Here is a 22593-nt window from a genome sequence, read left to right as displayed (position 1 = left end):
ATGGCATGTACTAGACATAATGTGTTCCTGAATTACAAGTCAAATTGAAAAGAAGTTGGGACAATGTGTTAAATGTTAAAAAAAAAGAAAAACAGAAGGCAATGATCTGCAAATCTCATCAACCCATATGTTACTCACAATAGAACATAAACAACATCATTTGATGGCAGCAACACATCTCAAAAAAGTTGGAACCGGGGAAACAAAAGGCTGGAAAAGGAATTGCTGCAAATAAAAAAACATATGAAGGAGCATTTGAAAACTAACTAGGTTAACTGGCAACAGGTCAGTAACACAACTGGGTATAAAAGGAGCATTTCAGTGAAGCACAGCCTCTCGATTGTAAAGATGGGTAAAGTTTACCAACCTGTGACAAACTGCATCTAAGAATTGTATAACAAATGCTCATCAATGTAAAATTGCAAAGACTTTAAAGATCTTACCATCTAAGGTATATAATATCATCAAAAGATTCAGAAAATCAAAAGGAATCTCTGTGCTCAAGGGACAAGGCTGAAGGTCAAAACTGAATGCATTTGATCTTTGTGCCCCCAGGTGGCACTGCATTAAACAACAGGTGTTATTCTCTACTGGACATCACTGCATGGGCTCAGGAACACAAGAAATCACTGTCTGTGAACACAGTGCACTTTGCAATGCACAAATGTAAGTTAAAGCCATATGTGAATACGATCCAGAAATGCTGCTGTGTTCTCTGAGCCAAAGCACATTTAAAGTGACCTGAGGCAAAATAAAAACTTTTCTGTGGTCAGATGAATCAAAATTTAAAATTCTTTTTGGAAACCAATGTACGCTGTGTCCTGCAGACTAAAGAGGAGAGAGACCATCCAGCTTGTCACCAGCAGACAGTTCAAAAGCCTGCATCTCTGATGGTGTGGGGGTGCATTAGTGCCTTTGCTGTGGGCAGCTTACACATCTGGAAAGGGACCATCAATGCTGAAAAGTACATAGAGGTTTTAGAGCAACATATACTTTCATAAAGACAACCTGTTTTTTAGGGAAGGCCGTGCATATTTCAGCAAGATGATGTTGAATCACATACAGCATCCATCACAACAGCATGGCTTCACAGGAGAAGAGTCCGGGTGCTGAACTGGCCTTGCCTGCAGTCCAGACCTTTCACCAATAGAAAATATTTGGCACATCATAAAGAGAAAAATCCAGCAACAAAGGCCCAGGACTGTTGAGCAGCTGGATATGACAAAGCTCCAGCAGCTGGTCTCCTCACTTCCCAGATGTTTACAGAGTTATTAAAAGATGAGGGGATGCTACACAATGGTAAACATCACCCTGTTCCAACTTGCTGCCATCGAATTCAAAATGAGCCAATTTTTTCCAATGAAAAGGTAAAATATCTCAGTTTCAACATGTGATATGTTATTTATGTTCTTTTGTTAATAAAATCTGGGTTGATGAAATTTGCAGATTATTGAATTCTATTTTGATTTAGGTTTTACAAATTGTCCAAACTTTTTTTGAATTGGGGTTGTATACTGAGTGGTTAATAATATTACAATAAAGGGTTTACTTTACTTTTTCACCTTAGAAACACTTCACCACACCAGTTGTGATATGTATTGTTAATAATCAACTAAAGGGATAATCAGGTTTTTTGCTGAGAGAATTATGAGACTTTCATGTCTGCATGCAAAAAAAAGATGGCTGAAAGAGTTTGCACCCCTTCATTTTGAAATAGCAAGAGTTAAAAAGAATTATTACATCAACATAGTATGTAATGCATATTTATTAAAAGTGTGGCTTCACCTGAAATTACTTCATTTCTTATCAAAGAAATGAAGTAATTTCAGATGAAACAACTCTTCTAATGGCCTCATAATGAGTTCTGTCTCTCATTCCAGCTGCCCAGCTTTAAATTTAAAACATTATACATGTATGCAGGCAAATCACATCCACCTAACATGTGTGGTTGTGTACTGAAACCGGATGCCAACATGCCACCAGTTTGCTATCTACCAGAAAGAATCCAGATTCATTTCCTTTTTAATGGCATGCTGGAGCTGTCAAGTAAAATATTTGTGCAGTTGTGCTCTGTATTGGATGTTACAGGCAACAGAAGCATCAGTGCACATGCTATTGCTACCAGGTACCAGGTATTATCTTACACTTCCTCTGATGTCACCAGATACTGTTAGCTATGGCTAAAAAAATTGCCTTACATATAAAAAACATCTTTAAGTTTAATTTTGGTGAAGTTTTTATTATCAAGCTGTGATGCTGTTTTTTTCACCATAATGGAAGAAAATCCCAAACAACATCCCTAGTGATGTGTCTGTACTGCTAATGGTTGAACTCAAACCATTGGCTTTCGGGTGATTCAGCATGTGGATTTTTACGCCGGATGAACTTCCTGCCGCAACCCTCAAATTCTATCCGGTCGCCGTTGGCGGCTGGGCAGGGCCACGCTTAGTGGGGTAGGATTCGAAACCTTCTGCTTTCTGCATCCCAACCCAATGCTGTACCACTGAGCCACCAGGCCCCCTAAACTGCCACTGCCTGTTCTGAATTACTTTCACTTCAAGGAGACCTATGGCAACAACTGTTCTGTTTTTATCCTTATTGCCACTATGAACTCAGATGGTTTAGTGACGCAATCCTGTTGTACAGTTGTAGCCACACTCCTCTTCTTCCGGTTGCATTGCGCTGTACATCAAACCAGATGGAGAGAAGTGAGTGGAGCATTAAGGATGGAATCTGAGATTTCTGCTTGAAATTTACGCAGTACGTTGCTCACTTTAATGTGCTGCAAGTGCTTGCAGAGACAAGTGATGCAGAGAAGATAGTAGGTAGAGATGGGCTCATTCTGCTTTTTGGTGAAGCTATTATTAACCTATTATGAAAGATAAAACCGTCTGTAGATATGTATGAAGTTTTAAATTTTAAACTGGGCTGCTGGACTGAAAGACAGAACTCATTATCAGGCCTTGAAAGACTAGAAGAAATCTACAAGCTAAAAAGTGTAAAAAGCTCACACTTTGTCTAGAAAGAATTAGGTGTGAAGTGTTTTTGTGACTTACGGGACGAAGAAATTAAAGGAAGTGGAGTTGGGGGGCAACAGAGACAACATGACATTGCATCGGTCCAGAAGAACAAAGTACCCTGGGGGAGAGAATGAGGTCCCCAGCACCAAGTCAGAGACTCCAGGTCACCTGGATCCTCAAAATTAAAAGCTATTAAGACACAGTCAGGTGGTTGGAGACTATAGGACATATTCATCCTTTTTAAGCCGTGCACTCAGATTTCCATGAATTCATCAATTTGTACATGAAAGTAAAAACCATATCATCTGCACTTCCTGATTCAGTTTGGGTTTTTTTTTTTTTATAGTTTTCCACTATTCTCTTATTTGTACTTAAAAAAGTACTGTTAATTTCATATTAATAAGTAGTACAGATATTAAGGCTTACACACAAATATTATTGACATACAAAATTTTTAAATTGGATATGTTTTGCAAAATATCACTGCTTTAAGATTTATTAGAATAAATAGAAGAATTATATCTACTACAATAAACCGTAGAGTAGATGTAGATCCGTAGAGTAGATCTGTAGATCAGGTACCTATATGTGAATAATCATGCCAAATATATAAAAAATGTAAGCTGCTCTGAATAGTGACACCTTGCTGTAACTAGGCAGGAGATTTGACCGGTATCACACTATTCAGTGGTGTGTTATCAGTTGTTATCAGCCTATAACAGTGCAGTTTGTGAACCTCTTTCTTCCAGTGGTCTAATAATTGTGACATCTAGCTGCCATAGTAAGTAGAACGGAAGTAGGAGTGAATGCTGGGGTTGTATTTTAAAAACACATTATGATAAGCGATGATGTTTGGGCAGATGAGTGGCCATATGCAGCAGAGTGGGATTTTCAAATACGAGAAAGCTGTTTTTTACCTACTTCCAAGTGACAGTAGATGTGCTTCAGTGTTTTAACCTAAATCCCGATCATAAGCTAACCTGGATGTTTTTGTACCCAACCTAACCACAAGGATGCTGTGGCTAAACCTAAGAAAGTATGGCCACAACATTGTCAAATACTAATTACAGCTGCTGTAAAATCCTTCTCAAGTTAAAGTAGTTTAGTCTTATCGGCATTCAGGAAAATGGCTGTTGTCGGTGATAAACTGTAGGATTAGATTACTACTGAATCATCACTGTTGTAGCTGGTTGAGATAGAATTTTAACTCCAAAGGGCATAAAGATAAATCTGAAGTGGCCATGAGATGATTAATGACACAGGAAATTTAAAAAAAGGTTCCATCAAGACATTGCTTTATGTTAAGAGGTCACAACATCTGGTCTTTAAAGTGTTTTATGAAATATCTCTCTCTGTACCAGTACCTATGGCACATGTACTTGTTTTTGTAAAATACCATTTAAAATACTAATTCATCAAAAGAAAAAGGAAAAATCTGTGGGTGTGGAATAATAATAAGGGTTCTTACTGTGATATCAGGTTGGATGCAAACACCTGCACATAGATGTTTGTCCTCAGTTCAACACCCAGCGGTGGTATGACAAGGGGAACGGTGTAATTTTAATCCTGGCAAAGGAAGAGAGGGTACCATCAAATATCACATAGATCAATCTTCTAGTGTTACAATTTATGTCTGTGCCAGGTGGACACATGGATATAGTTTCTAAGAAATATGTAAGGGGCCACTTGATATAAGGCCACGCTGAGGGTAAAAAAAAAAAAAACAAAACTCCCATTCTGGTCTTTCAAAGCTGTGGCAAAGGACGAAGAAAAGAATGAGAGCATGTATGTGAAACAAGCAATGAATTAATTTATGTTTTCAACCTATGTTACAAATGTGCAAATACACATACATGTGGGTGATGTCGCTGAGATTGTCCAGTGAATAAGCACGAGTAGTAATTCTTGAGCTATGCGTTGTAGGTGACCCTGCTGACAGCAGGGGTCAAAGGACTCGACAACTCCGCTGATACTGACGGTTTGCATGTGGGAGAATTCTGAGAATATTCCTGTCCCTGGTGTGCTCGAAGTCTGAGGAATTATTCAAGAGAAACATGATTATTTATTAAATTGTTAAAAATAAATGTTGGCCCAACTTGTCTTACACAGCAGGCAGCCGCGATGAAAATCTCATCAAGAAAGTGGAACATCTCTCTTAAACTTTCTAGTTCTCAGAAAAGAGGCTGGTACTGTAGGATTACATCTGTCTCTGCTACATTCAGTCAACATCAGACTGAGTCAGCTTGGGTCCTGTATGTTCGGCTGGAATCTTTTTCTGTCTACCCAGTCTGCTCTATTTTCCGCCTCCTCCTTCTTGGCTCCTACAGTGCTCAGATGCCCTTTCAGTTTCCGAAATCTGCTCAGCTCCAGTTTAACAAGACCCGTGATGACCATCTCTCAAGACCTTATCAAGTGCTGTGAATAAGGACACTTTAGTGACAGAGTACTCACCAAGAAGGTGCTACCACAGGCATTACCTTGTGTGATGGGGACACTGAATCTCACAAGAGGAGGTGCCACAGAGGTGTCCAGTGTGCCCTGACTGTCCAGACTGCTTGTGGTTCAGGGTCAGTAAGCGCTCATGGTATCCAATGAAAATAACCCGGCAGATTTGAATAGCCAGGTCGATGGAAGGTGTGTCAGAGACTGATGTGATGTCGCTGTGTTCTTACGACGATAATATGTTAAAGATAAGATGTTGTCAATTACTGTATAGAATTTTATTAATCGAAGCTGCACATTTCTCAGATAGAGAAACTGTGTAAAGACAAAAAGAAATGCCATTAAAAGTGAAAAAAAGAGAAAATAACAAAAAATAAAAGCAAATATTTTCAGCCAAACTCTGCCACCACATCTAATAAAATCATAAATATTGAATTAATTGTCTATTCTGTTCTGTCTGTTCAACATCTGCGAATTTGCTGCAAACACACTTTTAGCAGTGTAATTAACACTCACTTATCAACTCACTCACAATATTGCTAATTAAATATGTAAAGCAAAACTAAGCTCGTTATGATCTCCCTAAAGCTCTAGATCACTATTTTAATCAATATGACCCTTGGGAAACAAAAAAGTGTGTATGAAGGTCACTGTGGCCTTATCTTACGTGGTTGTCTAGCGTTTGCTCCGCAATCGGACACACTGATGGATTCTCAACCAAGAAAACACAGTGAGGTCAAGATGAGGAATTTGACCAAAGCCATCTCATCACTCAGCCCTCTGGGTAAAGGATGCAGCAAACAGAGCAGATGTTTAACACAGAAAAAAAAATCTAGTGCAAAGCAGAAGGCAACATCTGCAGGATCACAGAGTCGATTTTTACAAAAGAAGTTTGGATTAAGATGTTTAATCCACAGCTGTCAATCATGTAAACTTTACTCTAGTCTTAGCCTGAATCTTTCCTTTTCAGTGATTTTACTAGTTGAGCAGTGGGTTGTTTTATATATGGTGAACATGACGTAACACTGCTTTAGGATTGGATAGTAACAGGGACAATACGACTTTGGTGGGGCTGTCTCAATTTAAGCAGTCCATTGTTTGTAGCTTAGGTACTGGTGTCCATTCCTGAAGGTAAATGACAAAACCCAGCACAGTTCCATTCAGTTGTCCAAGCCTAAACAATGTGCTCAAGACTTGTCTGTGAAATTGAATCGTCTTTGTCAAGGGCTTCTCCTCCTGAGTTCGCTTATCAATCCATTCATCCATTATCTGTAACGGCTTATCCTGTTCAGGGTCGCTGGGGGGCTGGAGCCTAATCCAGCTATCATTAGCCGAGAGGTGGGGACCGAGCTATTATGCATGTCTTTGGACTGTGGGAGGAAACATGCAAACTCTTGATCAGAACATAATTAATCCAATTCGATTCAACTTTTTTTATATAGCGCCAATTCACAACAAAGTCATCTCAAGGCACTTTACAGAATTACTGTACATTTCAACTGTAACATACATCTACTGTTTGTGAGTGTACATCACTCACTACGGCATGTGCAACGGACAATGCAGGAACATTTCTTTGGCTTTTGAGGACCGTCCACCTCACTTAATTGCACAAATGTAAATACGGTAAATGTCCTCTTATACCGGACTTTTATTCAAAGCCTCTGTCGGCCGCTCCCCTGACCCAACTTATGGACCAAGTGAGCAACAGCTACACAAATCTGTATTATGAGTATGTTTATGATTTTTCTTCTTTATTATTTCTTTTACTTTTTATGTATATTATTATGTGCAACAGCGACAGTGACACAAAAAGTTGTCTCTATCTATTTGTCTCTACAAAGAAAGGCCACTGCTGATTTGGGATTCAAACCAGAGACCTCCCAGCCATGAGGTGGTAACACTAACCACTCCACGACTGTGTGTGTTTATGAGTACAACTAGAAATTCTAGTAATATTTAGAGAATTTAAATTATGCATAATGTTGAAGTTCAACCTAAAACTATCAAGAAGCAACGTGATGCTGTGGGAAGAGAAAGCTCTGGCTGGTATCAAGCTGGAGGACAAGCATCTTCGTCAAGCTTTTGTCGTACACTGTCATTGTATTGCACAGGTTTTTACAAAACAGGTTTTCCTTGGTCTTGGCTCCCCTGAACTTGGCTTCAGCCTTTAAAGCTGAATCTCAGTCTCATTTCCATTTTGGGAGGAGGGTTTAATCAATTATTGCCGATAGTAAACTGAGAGGGGAGATGATAGCGTTTATTCCTCTCATTTCAGTTATCTGCAGTCACTGTGGATGCTGAATACATCACAAAATGGCTGTTGAAATGAGGGATTAGTCTGATAAAGAGCAGTGAATGCAGCAGAGCCGTGCAGGTCACAGAAACAGCAGCAGAGTCACACACGTGAGACACAGCAGCAGCCGACAGACATTTATATAGGCCATCGGAAAAGAAAATCAATACGGCAAAAATTGAAAGATTAATTCTGGCAGTCATCAAATGAGCTCAGCAGTCCTTGGTATTTTGTTCATTTTCCTAGAGGTTGAACACCCATGAGGCCATGACATTTGAGAAACGTACACAGTTATATGTCAATATTAAGAAGATTAAATAAACTTTACCAATCATAGTCAGATAAATCATGGAGGAAATGCCACCGAACCTATTTAAGGAAGAGATTATTCCACACAATCCCAATATGTGCCATCAGCTTATTAATTAGTATTTTAAGACTTGACGAAGCAGGTACCACATACAAAGGCAATTAGGTGGAAATTTTTTCAATTATTGTACACAAGTACAAATGGGAAGTAGTTATTACTTATTTTCTGTTTGTGTTACATTTATTTTTCCTTCACCACACTTCATAGAGAAATGTTGTACTTTTTATTCCACTATGTTTATTCGACAGCTTTTCTAATGATTTGTGTTATGAATTAACTAGCTGTCACTGGGGTAAAAATAAGCAATGCAACTGCAAGGAGACATAAGCCAGTCTCTTCTTGTGCCAGTCCCAAGTCTGGAAAAATGCAGAGGGTTGTGTCAGGAAGGGCATCCGACATAAAACACATGCCAAATTAAATATGCGAATCATGACTTCCACACCAAAAATGACTTCCATACCGGATCGGTCGGGGTCCGGGTTAACAACGACCTCCACCGGTGCTGTTGACCTACAGGGTACTGGTTGAAATTGGGCTACTGTTGGTCGAACAAGGAGAGAAGGAAGGCTTGTTCGTAGGCAGACAGAGAAGAGGAAAGCTAAGAATGTAGGACTGACAATAGGGACTTTGAATGTTGGTACTATGACAGGGAAGGCTAGAGAGTTGATCGACATGATGCAGAGAAGGTGGACATACTGTGTGTCCAGGAGACCAGGTGAAAAGTTAGCAAGGCTAGAAGCTTAGGGTTCAAGTTGTTCTACCATGTGTCAGATAGGAAGAGAAATGGAATAGGAGTTATTCTGAAAGAGGAGTTTGTAAGTAATGTTCTAGAGGTGAAAAGAGTATCAGACAGGTTGATGAGTCTGTAGCTGGAAATTGAACGGGTGATGTTCAATGTTGTGAGTGGTTATGCCCCACAGTTCGATGTGAGTTAGAAGAGAAGGAGAAATTCTGGAGTGAGTTAGATGAAGTGATGCAGAGCATCCCCACAGGTGAGAGAGTGATGATTGGTGCAGATTTTAATGGACATGTTGGTGAAGGGAATAGAGGTGATGAGAATGTGATGGGCAAGTTTGGTCTTCAGGACAGGAACGCAGAAGGACAGATGGTGGTAGACTTTGCAAAGAGGATGGAAATGGCTGCAGTGAACACTTTGTTCCAGAAGAGGCAGGAACATAGGGTACAAGAGCAGAGGTAGAAGCACTCAGGTGGACGACATCTTATGCAGACGTTGTAATCTGAATGAGATCAGTGAATGAAAAATATTGGTAGGGTAGAGTGTAGCCACACAACACAGGATGGTGGTGTGTAAAATGACTCTGGTGGTGAGGAAGATGAAGAGGACAAAGGCAGAGCAGAGGATGAAGTGCTGGAAGTTGAAAAAGGAAGAATGTTGTGTAGTTTTCAGGAAGAAACTTAGACAGGTTTTGGGGTTTCAGGAGATGCTTCCAGATGACTGGACCACTGCAGCTAATGTGATCAGGGAGACAGGTAGGAGGGTACTCGGGGTGTCATCGGGAAAGACGAAAGTGGACAAGGAATCTTGGTGGTGGAATGAGGAAGTTTGTTTAACAGGATCTTGGAGAGTGAGAGGATGCCCGAGGACTGGAGGAGAAGTGTAATGGTGCCAATTTTTAAGAACAAGGGAGATGTGCAGAGCTGTGGCAACTACAGAGAAATAAAGCTGATGAGCCAAAAAATGAAGTTGTGGGAAAGAATAGTGGAAGCTCGGCTAAGAGCAGAGATGAGCATTTGTGAGCAGCAATATGGTTTCATGCCTAGAAAGAGTCCAACAGATGCAGTATTTGCTTTGAGGATGCTGATGGAGAAATACAGAGAAGATCATAGGGAGTTGTATTGTGTCTTCGTAGATTTACAGGACAGGACATGTATGAGAGCTGTAAGACCATGGTGAGGTGTGCTGTAGGTGTGACAGAGGAGTTCAAGGTGGAAGTGGGTCTGCATCAAGGATCGTTTCTGAGACCCTTCTTGTTTGCTCTGGTGATGGACAGGCTGACAGAGGTTAGACAAGAATCTCCATGGACTATGATGTTTGCAGATGACATTGTGATTTGTAGTGAGAGCAGAGAGCAGGTGGAGGAAAATCTAGAGAGGTGGAGGTCTGCTCTGGAAAACAGAGGAATGAAGCTTAGACGCAGCAAGATAGAATACATGTGTGTGAATGAGAGGGACCCAAGTGGAACAGTGAGGTTACAGGGAGCAGAGGTGAAGAAGGTGCAGGACTTAAGTACTTAGTGTCAACGGTTCAGAGCAACGGAGAGTGTGGAAAAGAGGTGAAGAGACGAGTGCAGGCAGGTTGGAACAGGTGGAGAAAAGTGTCAGGTGTGTTGTGTGACAAAAGAGTATCAGTGAGAATGAAAGGAAAGATGTTCAAGACGGTGGTGAGACCAGAGATGTTGTTCAGCTTAGAGACAGTGGCACTAAAGAAAAGACAGGAGGCAGAGCTGGAGGTAGCAGAGCTTAAGATGTTGAGGTTCAATTTGGGAGGGACGAGGATGGACAGGATCAGGAATGAGGACATCAGAGTGACAGCTCATGTTAGATGTGTTGGAGATAAAGTCAGAGAGGCCAGATTGGGGTGGTTTGGACATGTTCAGAGAAGAAATTGTGAATATATCGGTAGAAGGATTCTGACTTCGGGGCTGCCAGGCAGGAGGTCTAGAGGAAGAGCAAAGAGGAGATTTATGGATGTAGTGAGAGAGGACATGAATTTAGTTTTGGTGAGAGAAGAGGATGCAGAGGACAGGGTTAGATGGAGGCACATGATTCGATGTGGTGACCCTTGAAAGGGAACAGACGAAAGGAAACGAAGACTGGGGTAAAAATAAGCCCCAGCATTACTTCGTCCTCTTTTTGTTCCACAGCAACATCAAGTAATAGAAATCCTCTTGTTGTTGCTAACCAAAAGATGCTGATTTTTTTGATTGGTGTAGTTTTAATTTTTCAAATAAAATTCTAAGTAACAAGTTTTTTTTAGGTAGTTATCTTCTTGAATGTCTACATTAAGCTAATTCAATTAAATAAGGCTGAAACTTTTCAGATTTCCAGCACAAATATTACTCATGATAAGTAAACCTGAACCAGACTTTGAGATTCTTATTATCTACAGCGTGTAGTTCAATAGTGTTTAAAGTGTTTGTGAAATACTTTTTCTTTAAGTGTGTACTGGGTGATGCAACATGAGTAAAGAATTAGAAGTGATACATGTGGTTTCATTGGCAATTTCTTTTACAGTATTGAATTTGTATTGTATATTCTGCTACATCTGTAAATGTAAATAAGGCAAAATGCTTTAGTTTCATTTTGACAGAGCCAGTTTACCGCTGTCGCGAGTCACCATGCTAAGCTAAGCTAATCACAAGCTAATGTACAAATATGAGAGAGATATCACTTTTGTATGTAGTTTTTGGCATGGAAATGTCTTAAAATGAATTTCATAAAGCTGAATTCAGACATGGAACAATAAAAACACTTGATTTTACAAGATTACATGAAAGGGTTATGATATTAGCCTATAGATAGATCTGTTATTTCATGAACAATCAAACAAAAAGATTGCACGTGTTATGTAATACTAGTTCATACATTGATTTTACTCAGCTTTTCCATTTTTTCTTAAGCTTCTTGTCATAAATAGCCTACAAATTATTTGTTCTAAATAAGTAGTTTTCATCCAACACTGTTGTTCTTTTATAACACTATTATTGACCAAAGAAGAGCTGAATGAAAAAAAAAAAAAAGATGAGGTACTGAAAGTAATAAATACACAAAACCTAAAACAAAACAATACACTTTAATAATGTGTGTATAGAGGAAAGGATACATGCACACGGTGGCAGCCATATGTTAGGAAACAGTATTGCACCAGTCGTCTGACTACCCAACACCCTGCACATGCTGCCAGCACAAAGACACACTGCACACAATTTACAGGGTAATATCATTGCATGAAACAGGCAGCAGTAAAATACCGAGCAGTTACAAAACCCATATTAGCTACTCTTATTGTTTATGCCAGCTGTGTGTACAGCAGTGGAGCCCAAGACAAACTCACCCTCTTGAACAATAAAGTACAGCTAATCTTATCTTTTCTCTTTGGTTCCCAGTGTTTTCTTCCACTGTACTCACGATTAGGAAGGAGCTGCTCAGTGTTGTATTCACGCTTGATTCCTGCAACAAGATTACCTCTAAGTCATGGGGCTGTGTTACAAAGTACCACCACGATATTATATACACATGCTTATTCATTTGAAGCTGGGGTTCCAAACACCTGAGGCTGCAGTTGTTGCGAGGCGAGACTTTTGCAGACGAAGCGACAGCACGAAGAGGCCCATGCTGACCCCACCCAGGATGACCACACCTGAGATTAGACCACTGGTCACTGGGCTCATCGGCTGGGAGAGGTCACGAGGTGCTGTTAGGTGGAAAGGCAAATTAAAGGTAATCTCTCTCTCTGAAATTAATACACATGATAATTTAAACCTTTTGCATAAGGGCACTTACCAAGTTGGGAGTTGTTGACAGGAGTTTCATCTGAAAAAATATTAACATTTTCATCAGAGCCACAGAGTCTGTGGTACTGTAGAGATATTAATCTAGCTTTTTTACAGTAACAGTTAACTTTTTGGGGAAATACACTCATTTGCTTTCTTGCTGAGATTTATACAAGAAGACTGATACCACTCATCCATTAAATATTATTAAAGAGGCCCCCCGTGTTTCTAGTCGGTATAAGAGTCACATTAAACTAAGAAACGTGAATGATTTTGATGTTCTCATCTATCTCTCAACAAGAATGTAAATAAGTGTATCATCCATAATGTCACAATATTCATTTAAGCCTATTGTCTATACCACTCCTGGTGATGATTGGTCCAGCGGTGATGACGGCATTCCCAGATGCTGCTGGTGGAGAATCAAGGCTCTGATCTCCATCCCTCCTGCGGCGCCGCCCACAAATCTGCCAATCACATCATCATCAGGATTCAACCATCATTGAGTTCAGGAATCACACAGGGAGTCACAAACTGAGAGTTGTGATTTTTTTTTTTACACCTACTGGCATGAGCATGATGCAGTCATCAGCCCGGCAAAGCTTGGTGACGCAGTGCAAAAACACAGTGGACATCTTCTGGTGTCTGTGTTTAACAAAACGGAAAACCTCAAAGGAAAAACGCCCCATCTGACTCTTCCCATTCTCAAAAACTGTTGTCTGTGGGTCTTTATAGCAGCTGTGTCACAAAAGAAGCACACACATTTGCATGAACATATGAACTATATCCATGTACACAGTAAAAAAGACAAAATTCCCATTTAGACATACACTTAAGCACTCACTCAGATGAAAAAGTAGCATTCATGAGGATAAGCCATTTGCAGACCCTGAATAGCTAATGGATCCCTTTTGTGGTTTATCAAATCATCATACTGAGGAGGAAAAAAAGCAAGATTACCCAAAGAAAAGGTCATAGTGGAGTTCATCATTAGGATTCCCTGAGGGGGTTGTGTAACAGTAGTCCATCAAGATGTTCCACCTGCAGGGGGACAAAAATTGAGAGATGGGATGTTGGATAGACGTCTAACCTCACATGACAAAGCAGATATCTTGCAGACTGGCGCCTTCACTTAGAATAATCACATAATGGCATAATGAATGTAGGTAAAACAGAAAAAAAAAAAGGCCTAAATCTGTAAAAAAGAATAATGGTGAAAAAGATCATTTGATCTTTACCTTTACATAATCAATGGTTACGCGCAAGGATTTATGAAAAATGGAAGAAAATCAATATTCAAAAGTGGATAATCTGGTACCGTTTGTCGAGGTTTGTAGCTTTCACAGCAGCAAATACTCGGGTTTTCAGAGGCAGCCCAGCCATTGGAATAGAGAGAGGCTGACTGTATGTTGAATCCTGTAGAGACAAAGAACATTTTTCAGGCAAAACGTGAAATGTGAAACGTAAAAGATAATAGAGGGGCTTGGTCGTGGCTTATGATTGTTTAAATTCTAAGGCCGGTGATATTCTATATTTTTGCTAATGAAAAGACTTAAACTAACAATGCCTTAGTCTGTCTCTCAGTGCTTGTTCTGTCACATTTCCCCCTCAAACTATTGTCTGCATTTACAAACAGGTCATAGATATAGAGTTTCATTTAAAAAAAAAAAGAATAAGATTATCCTGAAACAACTGTCAATCGTTAATCAAATAGAAGAAAACAGTATTTTCAGTGGTCGATCAATAGACAATTGGTGTTTTGGTAAGAATGTTTGGCACCAGAACGTGTGGGACCAATTTAAAATAAGCCTCAATACCCACATTCATTTTCATTATATATAAAAAAAAAGTTTTGGTCTTTTCATAGTACTTATTGTGAAATTGCCGAAAAACTAACATTACAAATATTAGCTTTCAAATTGGTAACATTTTTCAAAAGAAATTTTAATTCAAAGATCATGATTTCCACTGTGATAGCGAAAACTACAACCTCAAATCAGCCTCTGAACCTCATGATTCAGAAATAGCTGTACAAATAAGCTGACCACAGCTGGGGACTCACATTGTACAGGATCAAACTCAACGTGCTCACAAATGTGCCATTGCTGTCCTTGACAGACACAGCAGCAGAGGAGCTGTGAAGAGAAGCAGCACATTTATTATTTCAGAGCTCGTCTGTATCTCTCGGCAGTGGTGGCTTTGGTTAATAAACTGGATAATGAAAGCATAGATTTCAATACTTTCCTTTATTTAAGTGACCGAAGGACGACATTTTAGAGGGATGAATGTGAACTAGCCTGTGAGTCGTTAGGAAACATGCCTTTCCTAAAGTAAATGGTTCTCAGAATACTACGAGATACACACACACTCAGGCTTTTAAAGCAGGTGCTTAATTATCACAGCAGCTTGGGAAAACAATAAAAAAAGGTTTATTACAAAATGAATAAACCTTGACTAACTCTCAAAAGGTCAAGCTTCCTTTTGGACAGTGTGGAATTTTTTTGGCAGCAACTTACGATGCCAGTTGTGAGTTATTGACCAGGTACTCCAGTGGGTAGCTGCAGCTGAATTTATACAGCAACCCGGGCAGGTAGCTGATTATAGCTGGCGGGTCAGGAGTGTCGATATAGCCTGAGATGTTCCCAATTTGTACCAGAGACATGTTCCCATAGGCATTGGCCCCATAGGCTGTGCTGACCTGCAGAGCAAAACATCTCACTTTGCTTTCCCCCCAAGTCAATAAACAACATGATGAAGTTGCCTATTGATCATATCAACACCATGTTCAGGTGTTTATGTATTCTTTACCACTAGATTGTTACCGCAAGCCTCCAGAGTGCTGAGGCTGATGCTGAACAGGACCGCCGTGGGGAAGGTGTTGTTGTTGATGAAGCCACGGCACTGGGCATCGCTGTGGTGACCGTTCAAGGCCAAATCTAAATCGGTGTAGCCAGAAAACAGTACGGGACAGAAGTTGATCTTTATGGTGATGGTCTGAACGCCGCAGTACACGCTGATGTCCCGCTCGCCTGGAGGAGCAGAGAGGAAGGGAAGCAGAGAGGAATGCTAAAAAGATGAGAAGGTAGAAGAAAGTTCAGCTAAAAGCCTGATGCTTTTCAACCTTGGGCTTTGACAGCCAGAGCCCTGCTGGTTTACCTTCCTCCAGAAAACAACTGCCATCAATATGAGGCCTTCAATTTCCAGATTTCTTACACAATGTGCAACTTAGGACAACAAAGATCTTCGCTAAATGTGAGCAGTAAGGCAAATGTATTAAATATCTTACTGGAACAAAAAAACCCTAAATGTAAGTTCTAATTATTAGTAATTTCATAACAACAATGTTAAGACAGAATTCACAGCACAAACTTCCATTTCCTTGCTCTGCTGTGCTCTGCTATTCTCTGCTACACTCGGCCAGTCTGACAGCTTCTCTCCACACGGAGATATATTTAAGGGCATATTTCTAGTATGAAAAATAATATTTAAAGAAGCTGGATACTGTGGACCTGAGAAGCTCTACTACATTTGAGGACCTTTGTAAGTGGAACCGTTTTAAAACATTTGATAAATAGAAGTATGCATGTTAACATATATCTTCTATCTAAGTATAATTATTTCCGTTCATCAGTTACTTTCAACAGGCCTAAGCTGTACTTTAAAAGTTTCTATTATGGTTTCTACCCCTGCAGAAGAAAGACTGAATATATAATCTAACACAATTTAGATGTACATCCAGAGTAAAAGCCAAATGATCAATATACAGCTAAAAATATTTTCTACAAAACGTATCAAAGGTAACTTTCCTTTCACGTAGTATTTAACATTGAGGTTTTAATACATATAAGCATATTTTTACTGTTGCTTAGTAAGTATCACATTTTATCATCTTATGATTTAGTATGTTATATAGTAACTCCATCCATCACATAACTGCAGGGAGGTAATGCAGCTGCACAGCTTGTGGCAAAGTATTCGGTGAAGTAATATCTCCCAACTGTAAATTAAAAATACCAGAGCAAGCGGTTTCCAACACTTTCCACCACTGACAAGAAGCATGAATGTATGTTCCATATAAGAGTGTGTGGTCTGAATGGGCTGTCCTCACCAGGAAACCTGCTGTGGTAGTTCGCATCACAGTTGTATCCGTTAAACTGTGTGGAGACCGAAACGGCTTCACTCATCAGCAGAAAGATCAAGCACATTCGTGTCATTTCAGCACCTGAGAGAGGTTTGCCCACTGTCATATTCAGAAGGTCAACATTGCATTAACCACATTTCTTTGGTTTACGAGTTAAAAAAAAAAAAAAAAAAAAAAAAACGTCTTGCAAAATTAGATGTTCCAAAACAATGCTTCCCCGGCCTCGCCTGTCTCCTCAACTGCTGCACGCTCTGACCTCTATCAAAGTAGTACAACCTTCGTTCCCCAGGTCCCCTAATCCTTATTATCCTACTCCGTCTGCCCCCTTTTACCTCAGTCACACATGTTGGCCCAAAACCTCTATTACCCAACCCCTTTTAAACTGAGGTCACCTCTCTTTCCAGCTCATTTCATCCCACTTCTCTCTCTCTCCACCCTCACTTCCATTTTTTTGACACCTGTTTACCAGTTTCTGCCATTTTCAAAGTAATTGTTTGGAACCCTTCCTCCCCTGCATGGCGGTGAGAGAAGGGGTCAACACTGTGGCATGTAGTTTAAGTGGCAACAAAAACCTAAACCAAACACAACATCAGTGTATCAGTTGTGTGTGTGCAGATGAGAAAGATACAGGGACTCATTATCCAACTTGACTTGAACAAAAAGCCACTGCGATGCAGAACATGGGAAACTCCATTAGATCAGAATGGCCTGGACAAATCTTTTCATCTCAGCCCAGAAACCTGAGCGTAGTCGAAGGGTTCCCACTCGTCTCTCCTCAGCCTGATCTCCGTCTGTCGGCGTGCACAAACAGTGGGCCTCAGCAGGGGGGCGAGTGGGGGGGGGGGCAGGAATTAAGCTGTCATCGAGTGCTACTGCAGCCCGCATTCATATGAACATAAAAGTCAACTCACGGTCTGAAGAAGGACTGTGTATGAGTGATTGTGATGCACAAGGCATCGCTTAGGCTGAAGGCATTCAGTGATGTACACAGCTACATCACGGTGTGTTCAGCGTTGCAGAAGTTAAATGTGGAGTCTCAAGTCTGTTTTACACTTTGTTGGACTCTGCCTGGGTCCAAATGCAATGTGAATGAAAAAACCCACTCACCTTTGATTTTACTGCGCCCATCAAACTGAACAAGAATTACTTTAATATGTTGAACTTGTTTTAGGATGGAAAACGTATTCTTCCTCTGTCGGTTTTGAGTTCCTTGACCTTTAAATGGATATACACAAAGTCAAAGTGGCATAAAGAGGCAGCTGGAGCCTTAAAGGATATTTTTCTTACAGTCTATCAATCCCATAAAAAGACTACAACCAACAGTCCATCTACAAATGCTTTCTGTCTGACCTATCCTGTCTGTAGCCAATTGGTTTCTGCTGAAGACTCATATCTTTTTTTAATAAAAGCAACAAATGTTAAGATTTGCTTTTTTTTAAAAAAAAGGACAAAGGACTTTCCCAAACAGCTGAGCACAGTATTATGTAGTAGATAATACTGAAAGATTTCACATTGTGTATAATGTTTTAGACTATTTCCAGGTATGGACTAAAATGCACTTGGTGAGTATTTAAAGCCACAGGATGAGTTATAATGAGTTTTTATAAACTCCCTGTCCTGGTTTGTGGTAATGAAGGAAGTTCACAAACAAAAACGGTGCAGCTCATTGGTTTTTCTGCACGTTTTGATCGTAACGGTTTTGGAAGTTGGATCGGTCCATGGTTGGATTTCATGTCTTCATGGAGTTTTTGAAACAAAGTACCATTAAAATCATTGAAGTACCTGGTTTGTTGAGTAAAACTTGCTGATAGAAAATAATGAGAAAACTATGACCAGAACACCAAGACGAAATCTCTGAAAACGAATCTAATTTGTGTCTCATTTGACTGCTGCCTTCAATCAATACATGTTTAGTTTGTAGCTGTTTGATTTGCTTTTTTCCTATTTTTGGCGAGTAATTGTTTTTCAGACCTTCCAAGTCTTTTCTTCAGTAGAAAGAAAGAAAACCTTACAGTAAATAGCTTTTTTGTGTTTGGTACTGTCTGTTTTCATTGGGTGCACTCTTGCATGTTAGTGTAATCTGTCTTTATGTAACTGACACAACAATCTTATGCAAGGTCCATTTGGTATCAGATGCTTCCATAGGTATAACATAATTTCCTCAGCACATGGATTTGTTATGGAAATGTAGACACTCCGATTTCCAATTTTCCTTGTGTTTACTGTCATCATGTTTTTCACTTCGTGTGTGTGTGTGTGTACTGAATAATCAGATGTCACACTGCAGTGGACACATCTTGAGACCCAAGGATGGAATACAGTCAAGAAAGTATCTTCACAAAACCTGCTACCGTTACATTTTGTTTAAATCCAGCTCTGAAATGTGTAACTGTTTAACATTAAAGGTACAGGTTGGGTTTTGGGATCAGGTTCAGATTTGATTTATTAACGATTTACAGTATAATTTATTATTGGCGGAAACAGTTAAATTCTAGCTTTACGTTTTGTGCCCAGCAGACAAAGAGTAGAACAGCCAGGTTCACCTTTAAACCTTGACCACTTTTGATGAAGTTAGTAGTTTTAGTGCTGTATGTGTCTACGGCTTATCACCTAGACTAAAGTCTTTCCCTGTGTCTTATTAGCAGTGTGAATTTTGTCATTCGTGTATCATGTGTTAACTCACACTGCACGTTTAAATCCTGCCAGAACCTCTGATATCCCCACTCGCATTGTAGTGTCAATAAGTCGCGCACAATGAAGAGGGTCCACTGAATGGCAGCTCAGAGCCTCAGGTCAAATTTGTGCATCAACAATATGTTTATTCAAACGAGGTCGATGCGTTCTTAGTGTTGACAAAAAGAGAAAAAATATGGCATTACATTTTGGGATTCTACAATCGAAGGAGAACAAGAAGGGGAGAATAAATAATAGGCTTTGAAGCTGTGGATGGCTTGAAGATGAACACATTGCATTTCTGTTTTCCACCAGAGGTCTGAAAATCCTAGCAGTCCGTATGCCAATCAGCCACAACCTTAAAGCTACGTGGTGGTTTAGCCCTAACTTGTAAAATAGTAATGATCGTCCAGTAATGTTAAAACAAGCTCACTCCTGTTTATAATATATATTTTGAGAGAAGCCATGCAATTCATCAAACCGTGGACTTTCATTGGGTCATTCTGGATTGGGCCTAAAAATTGGGCTACAGTGTCTGCACAGCTTAAACTGAACCATCTTTGTCCTAAAGGTCATCTTCTGTGTGGAAATTAACAACTTCAATCTCATATGTACAGAACTACAGTACTTCTTGCCAAAGTTGGCAGTCTGCCACCTTTGTCTGCAACCACATACTGTTTGACTTTCGCAGGTGACGGTTTGCACGAGACTTTTCTGTCCGCATGTTGTTGTATGTAGTTACCAGCTCTTATGTGATTGATTGCCTTGTAAAATAGGAAATGGTCTGCATCTTAATAGTGCTTATAACCAGACAAAGACACACACACACCTCACTGTATAGTTTATTGTGGGACACAGGGTAGCATTAAATCCCCACATTTAAAAAGTTGGAACCAGGATTTTTTTAATGAGTAACGAGTCCCTAGTTATCACCTATGTTTGGTATCTTGGATGAAGTGTCTTTTTAGTGGAGGAGAATATGTGGCAGTGCCCTGTAAAATACCCGGACCAGGATAGGAATTAAATAAATTAGAAAACACGATAAGTGGGTCCCCTTTGAAATAAAATAAGTGCCCTCTAGAGGCCCCTATGTGTGCAGAAACATTATGCTATGATGAGGAAAGGAAAATCTGGTGAAGTGCCCTATAGAGTGCACTGTTTGGCAGAAAAAGGTTGTGTCTGTGAACAGTGTCCTCTCAGGTAAGATAATGAGATACTGTAACTGTCTCTATTCTAAATATTTACTGTCTTTAAAGAAATCAGTATAATGTGCTTGAAAACAGAAGCTTAGCATTGAGTTACCATATGACAAGAGAATGCTAAGAAGGGACGGAAATGTTATCTGACATAAGGCCGCTGGACAGGCTGGATACAAAGTTGCAAAAAGGAGAAGATGAGAAAGTAAAAGGCACATTTCAATTAGCCATTAGCAATTAGTGGAACCTAAAACTCCCTCATTATTAATTATCCTGTCATGAAACTGTTACATGGGCATCACACTGATGAAGTGGTTAGTGATGCTGCTTCACAGCAAGTAGGTCCCCAGTTTTAACACTCCACTGGCTGTGGCCCTTCTATGTGTAGTTTCCTCCAGGGACGTCTGGTTTCCTCCCACAGTCCAAAGACTTTTACAAACTGATGACTCTAAAATGCCCACAGGTCGATAGGAATGTGAGTGTGAATGGTTGTTCTGTCTGTGTGTGTCTCTTTGTGTTGGGCCAGAGATAGACTGGAGACCTGTCCAGAGTGTACCCTGCCTTTCAACCAGTGACAGCCCCCCCCCAAGACCCTACACATGGTAAGCGGTTAAAAATAATGATGGATGAAACTGTTGACAGCTGAAATTAGAGCTTCTAAATAATGTGAAAGGAAAACTAAAAGAAAAGTAAGAGAAACCTTACTAAGCAGGGGTACAAGCATTTGAAATCATTCAGAAACATCACCCAGGACTTTCATATCTTCCACATCAGAATAACTTGAGGACTTCCACTGATTTGAGCCTTGCTATGGAGGAAAACACATGGAAAACATGGAAACAGGTTGCCCCCAGGACCAGGATAGGAAATCCTGACATATAACACTAAAGCTGCTTGCGTTTATCATGCATGCTGTTGCCCCTACCAGAGAAATTAGGTTGTTAGTCCTTTAAATCATGCTCAATTTGCTCCATACATTTGTTGTATGTTAATCTTAATTATGATGTAACCTTTTACCAAACATGCATTGTTGCTAATGGCAAGTGTTGGTGAAAATATCTAGAGTTGGATCCACCAGGGTACATGAAATACGCAGTGTCAACGCAGATGAATACTTTAAGTGTAAGGTACTGAATCAGAAAAGTACTCTGGAAATCTCCGCCCGTCTTTGTGTCATCTGAACAAGGTTCAGAATTTTATCTCCACCATTTTGTGTGACTGTGTAAGCCCTCTTTTATGACATATTAAACATTTCTATTGTGTATCTTAGCCAAGTCTGTGTTTTATACTAACCTAATATTGTCTGTGTTACTGTTTTATCAGTAATTCTATATTTAACTAAATAAATTAACTAAATTATGTTTTTAAGGTAATCATGAACTGACAGCCATGCTTTTTTTGAATAGAGTGATAAAGACAGGTATTAAAGTAGAGACTAAACCATAGACATGAAAAATAGACAAACATCATTGATACATCTGAATTTTAGAAGTTGAGTTAACTTATTTTATTTTTTAACACTGTATAAATACAGTGTTAAAATATTTTTAATAACCAAAACTCTAAGAACTAATATTTAATTTTTAAACTTTTAATACATTTTTATTAAGACATAAATACATTGCTGTTGTTGCTGTTTTGACCAAACAGAAAATTCAACATTTTGTACTAATTAAAAAAACAAGCTTATTTAGAGCAAATACTGTTGGAGATCAGTTTGATTAAAACTGATACTGTATAGTGTGAAAAATAAATGCCACTCTTTATGTTAGTTTCCTCATAGTGTACACTTGGGTGTAAACTTTAGTCTTTGTGGAGTGGGAGCTTATGTTCACTGAATCTGTTAAAATTAACTCCATAAGTGTTACATGATACTGCTAAATTTTCTGTGTGGAAGCTTCTTTGTCTGGTCTTGATATATTAGTAATGTGTTGCATAGTT

At 39.5% G+C, this 22593-nt stretch overlaps 1 protein-coding gene and 1 pseudogene across 1 annotated transcript; both read right to left on the bottom strand.

Annotated features, from left to right (window-relative positions):
- Positions 1-2997: 2997 nt before the first annotated feature.
- Positions 2998-6226, bottom strand: LOC137128420 (zona pellucida-like domain-containing protein 1; annotated as a pseudogene).
- A 5565-nt stretch (positions 6227-11791) lies between these two features.
- zpld1b (zona pellucida-like domain containing 1b) lies at positions 11792-17114 on the bottom strand. Its single transcript, XM_067507655.1, has 10 exons — positions 16751-17114; positions 15451-15671; positions 15159-15340; positions 14705-14777; positions 13961-14058; positions 13603-13683; positions 13209-13380; positions 13004-13109; positions 12653-12682; positions 11792-12563 (listed from the first exon to the last, which is right to left on the bottom strand). The coding sequence occupies exons 1-10, from the start codon at positions 16887-16889 to the stop codon at positions 12394-12396; spliced, it is 1272 nt and encodes a 423-aa protein (XP_067363756.1). The 5' UTR covers positions 16890-17114; the 3' UTR covers positions 11792-12393.
- Positions 17115-22593: the final 5479 nt, after the last annotated feature.

The sequence above is a fragment of the Channa argus genome, chromosome 6 (genome assembly GCF_033026475.1).
Source record: "Channa argus isolate prfri chromosome 6, Channa argus male v1.0, whole genome shotgun sequence".
Classification (NCBI taxonomy): Eukaryota; Metazoa; Chordata; class Actinopteri; order Anabantiformes; family Channidae; genus Channa; species Channa argus.
Note: the sequence above shows the minus strand (reverse complement) of the source record. Positions and strands in the feature narration are given on the sequence as shown.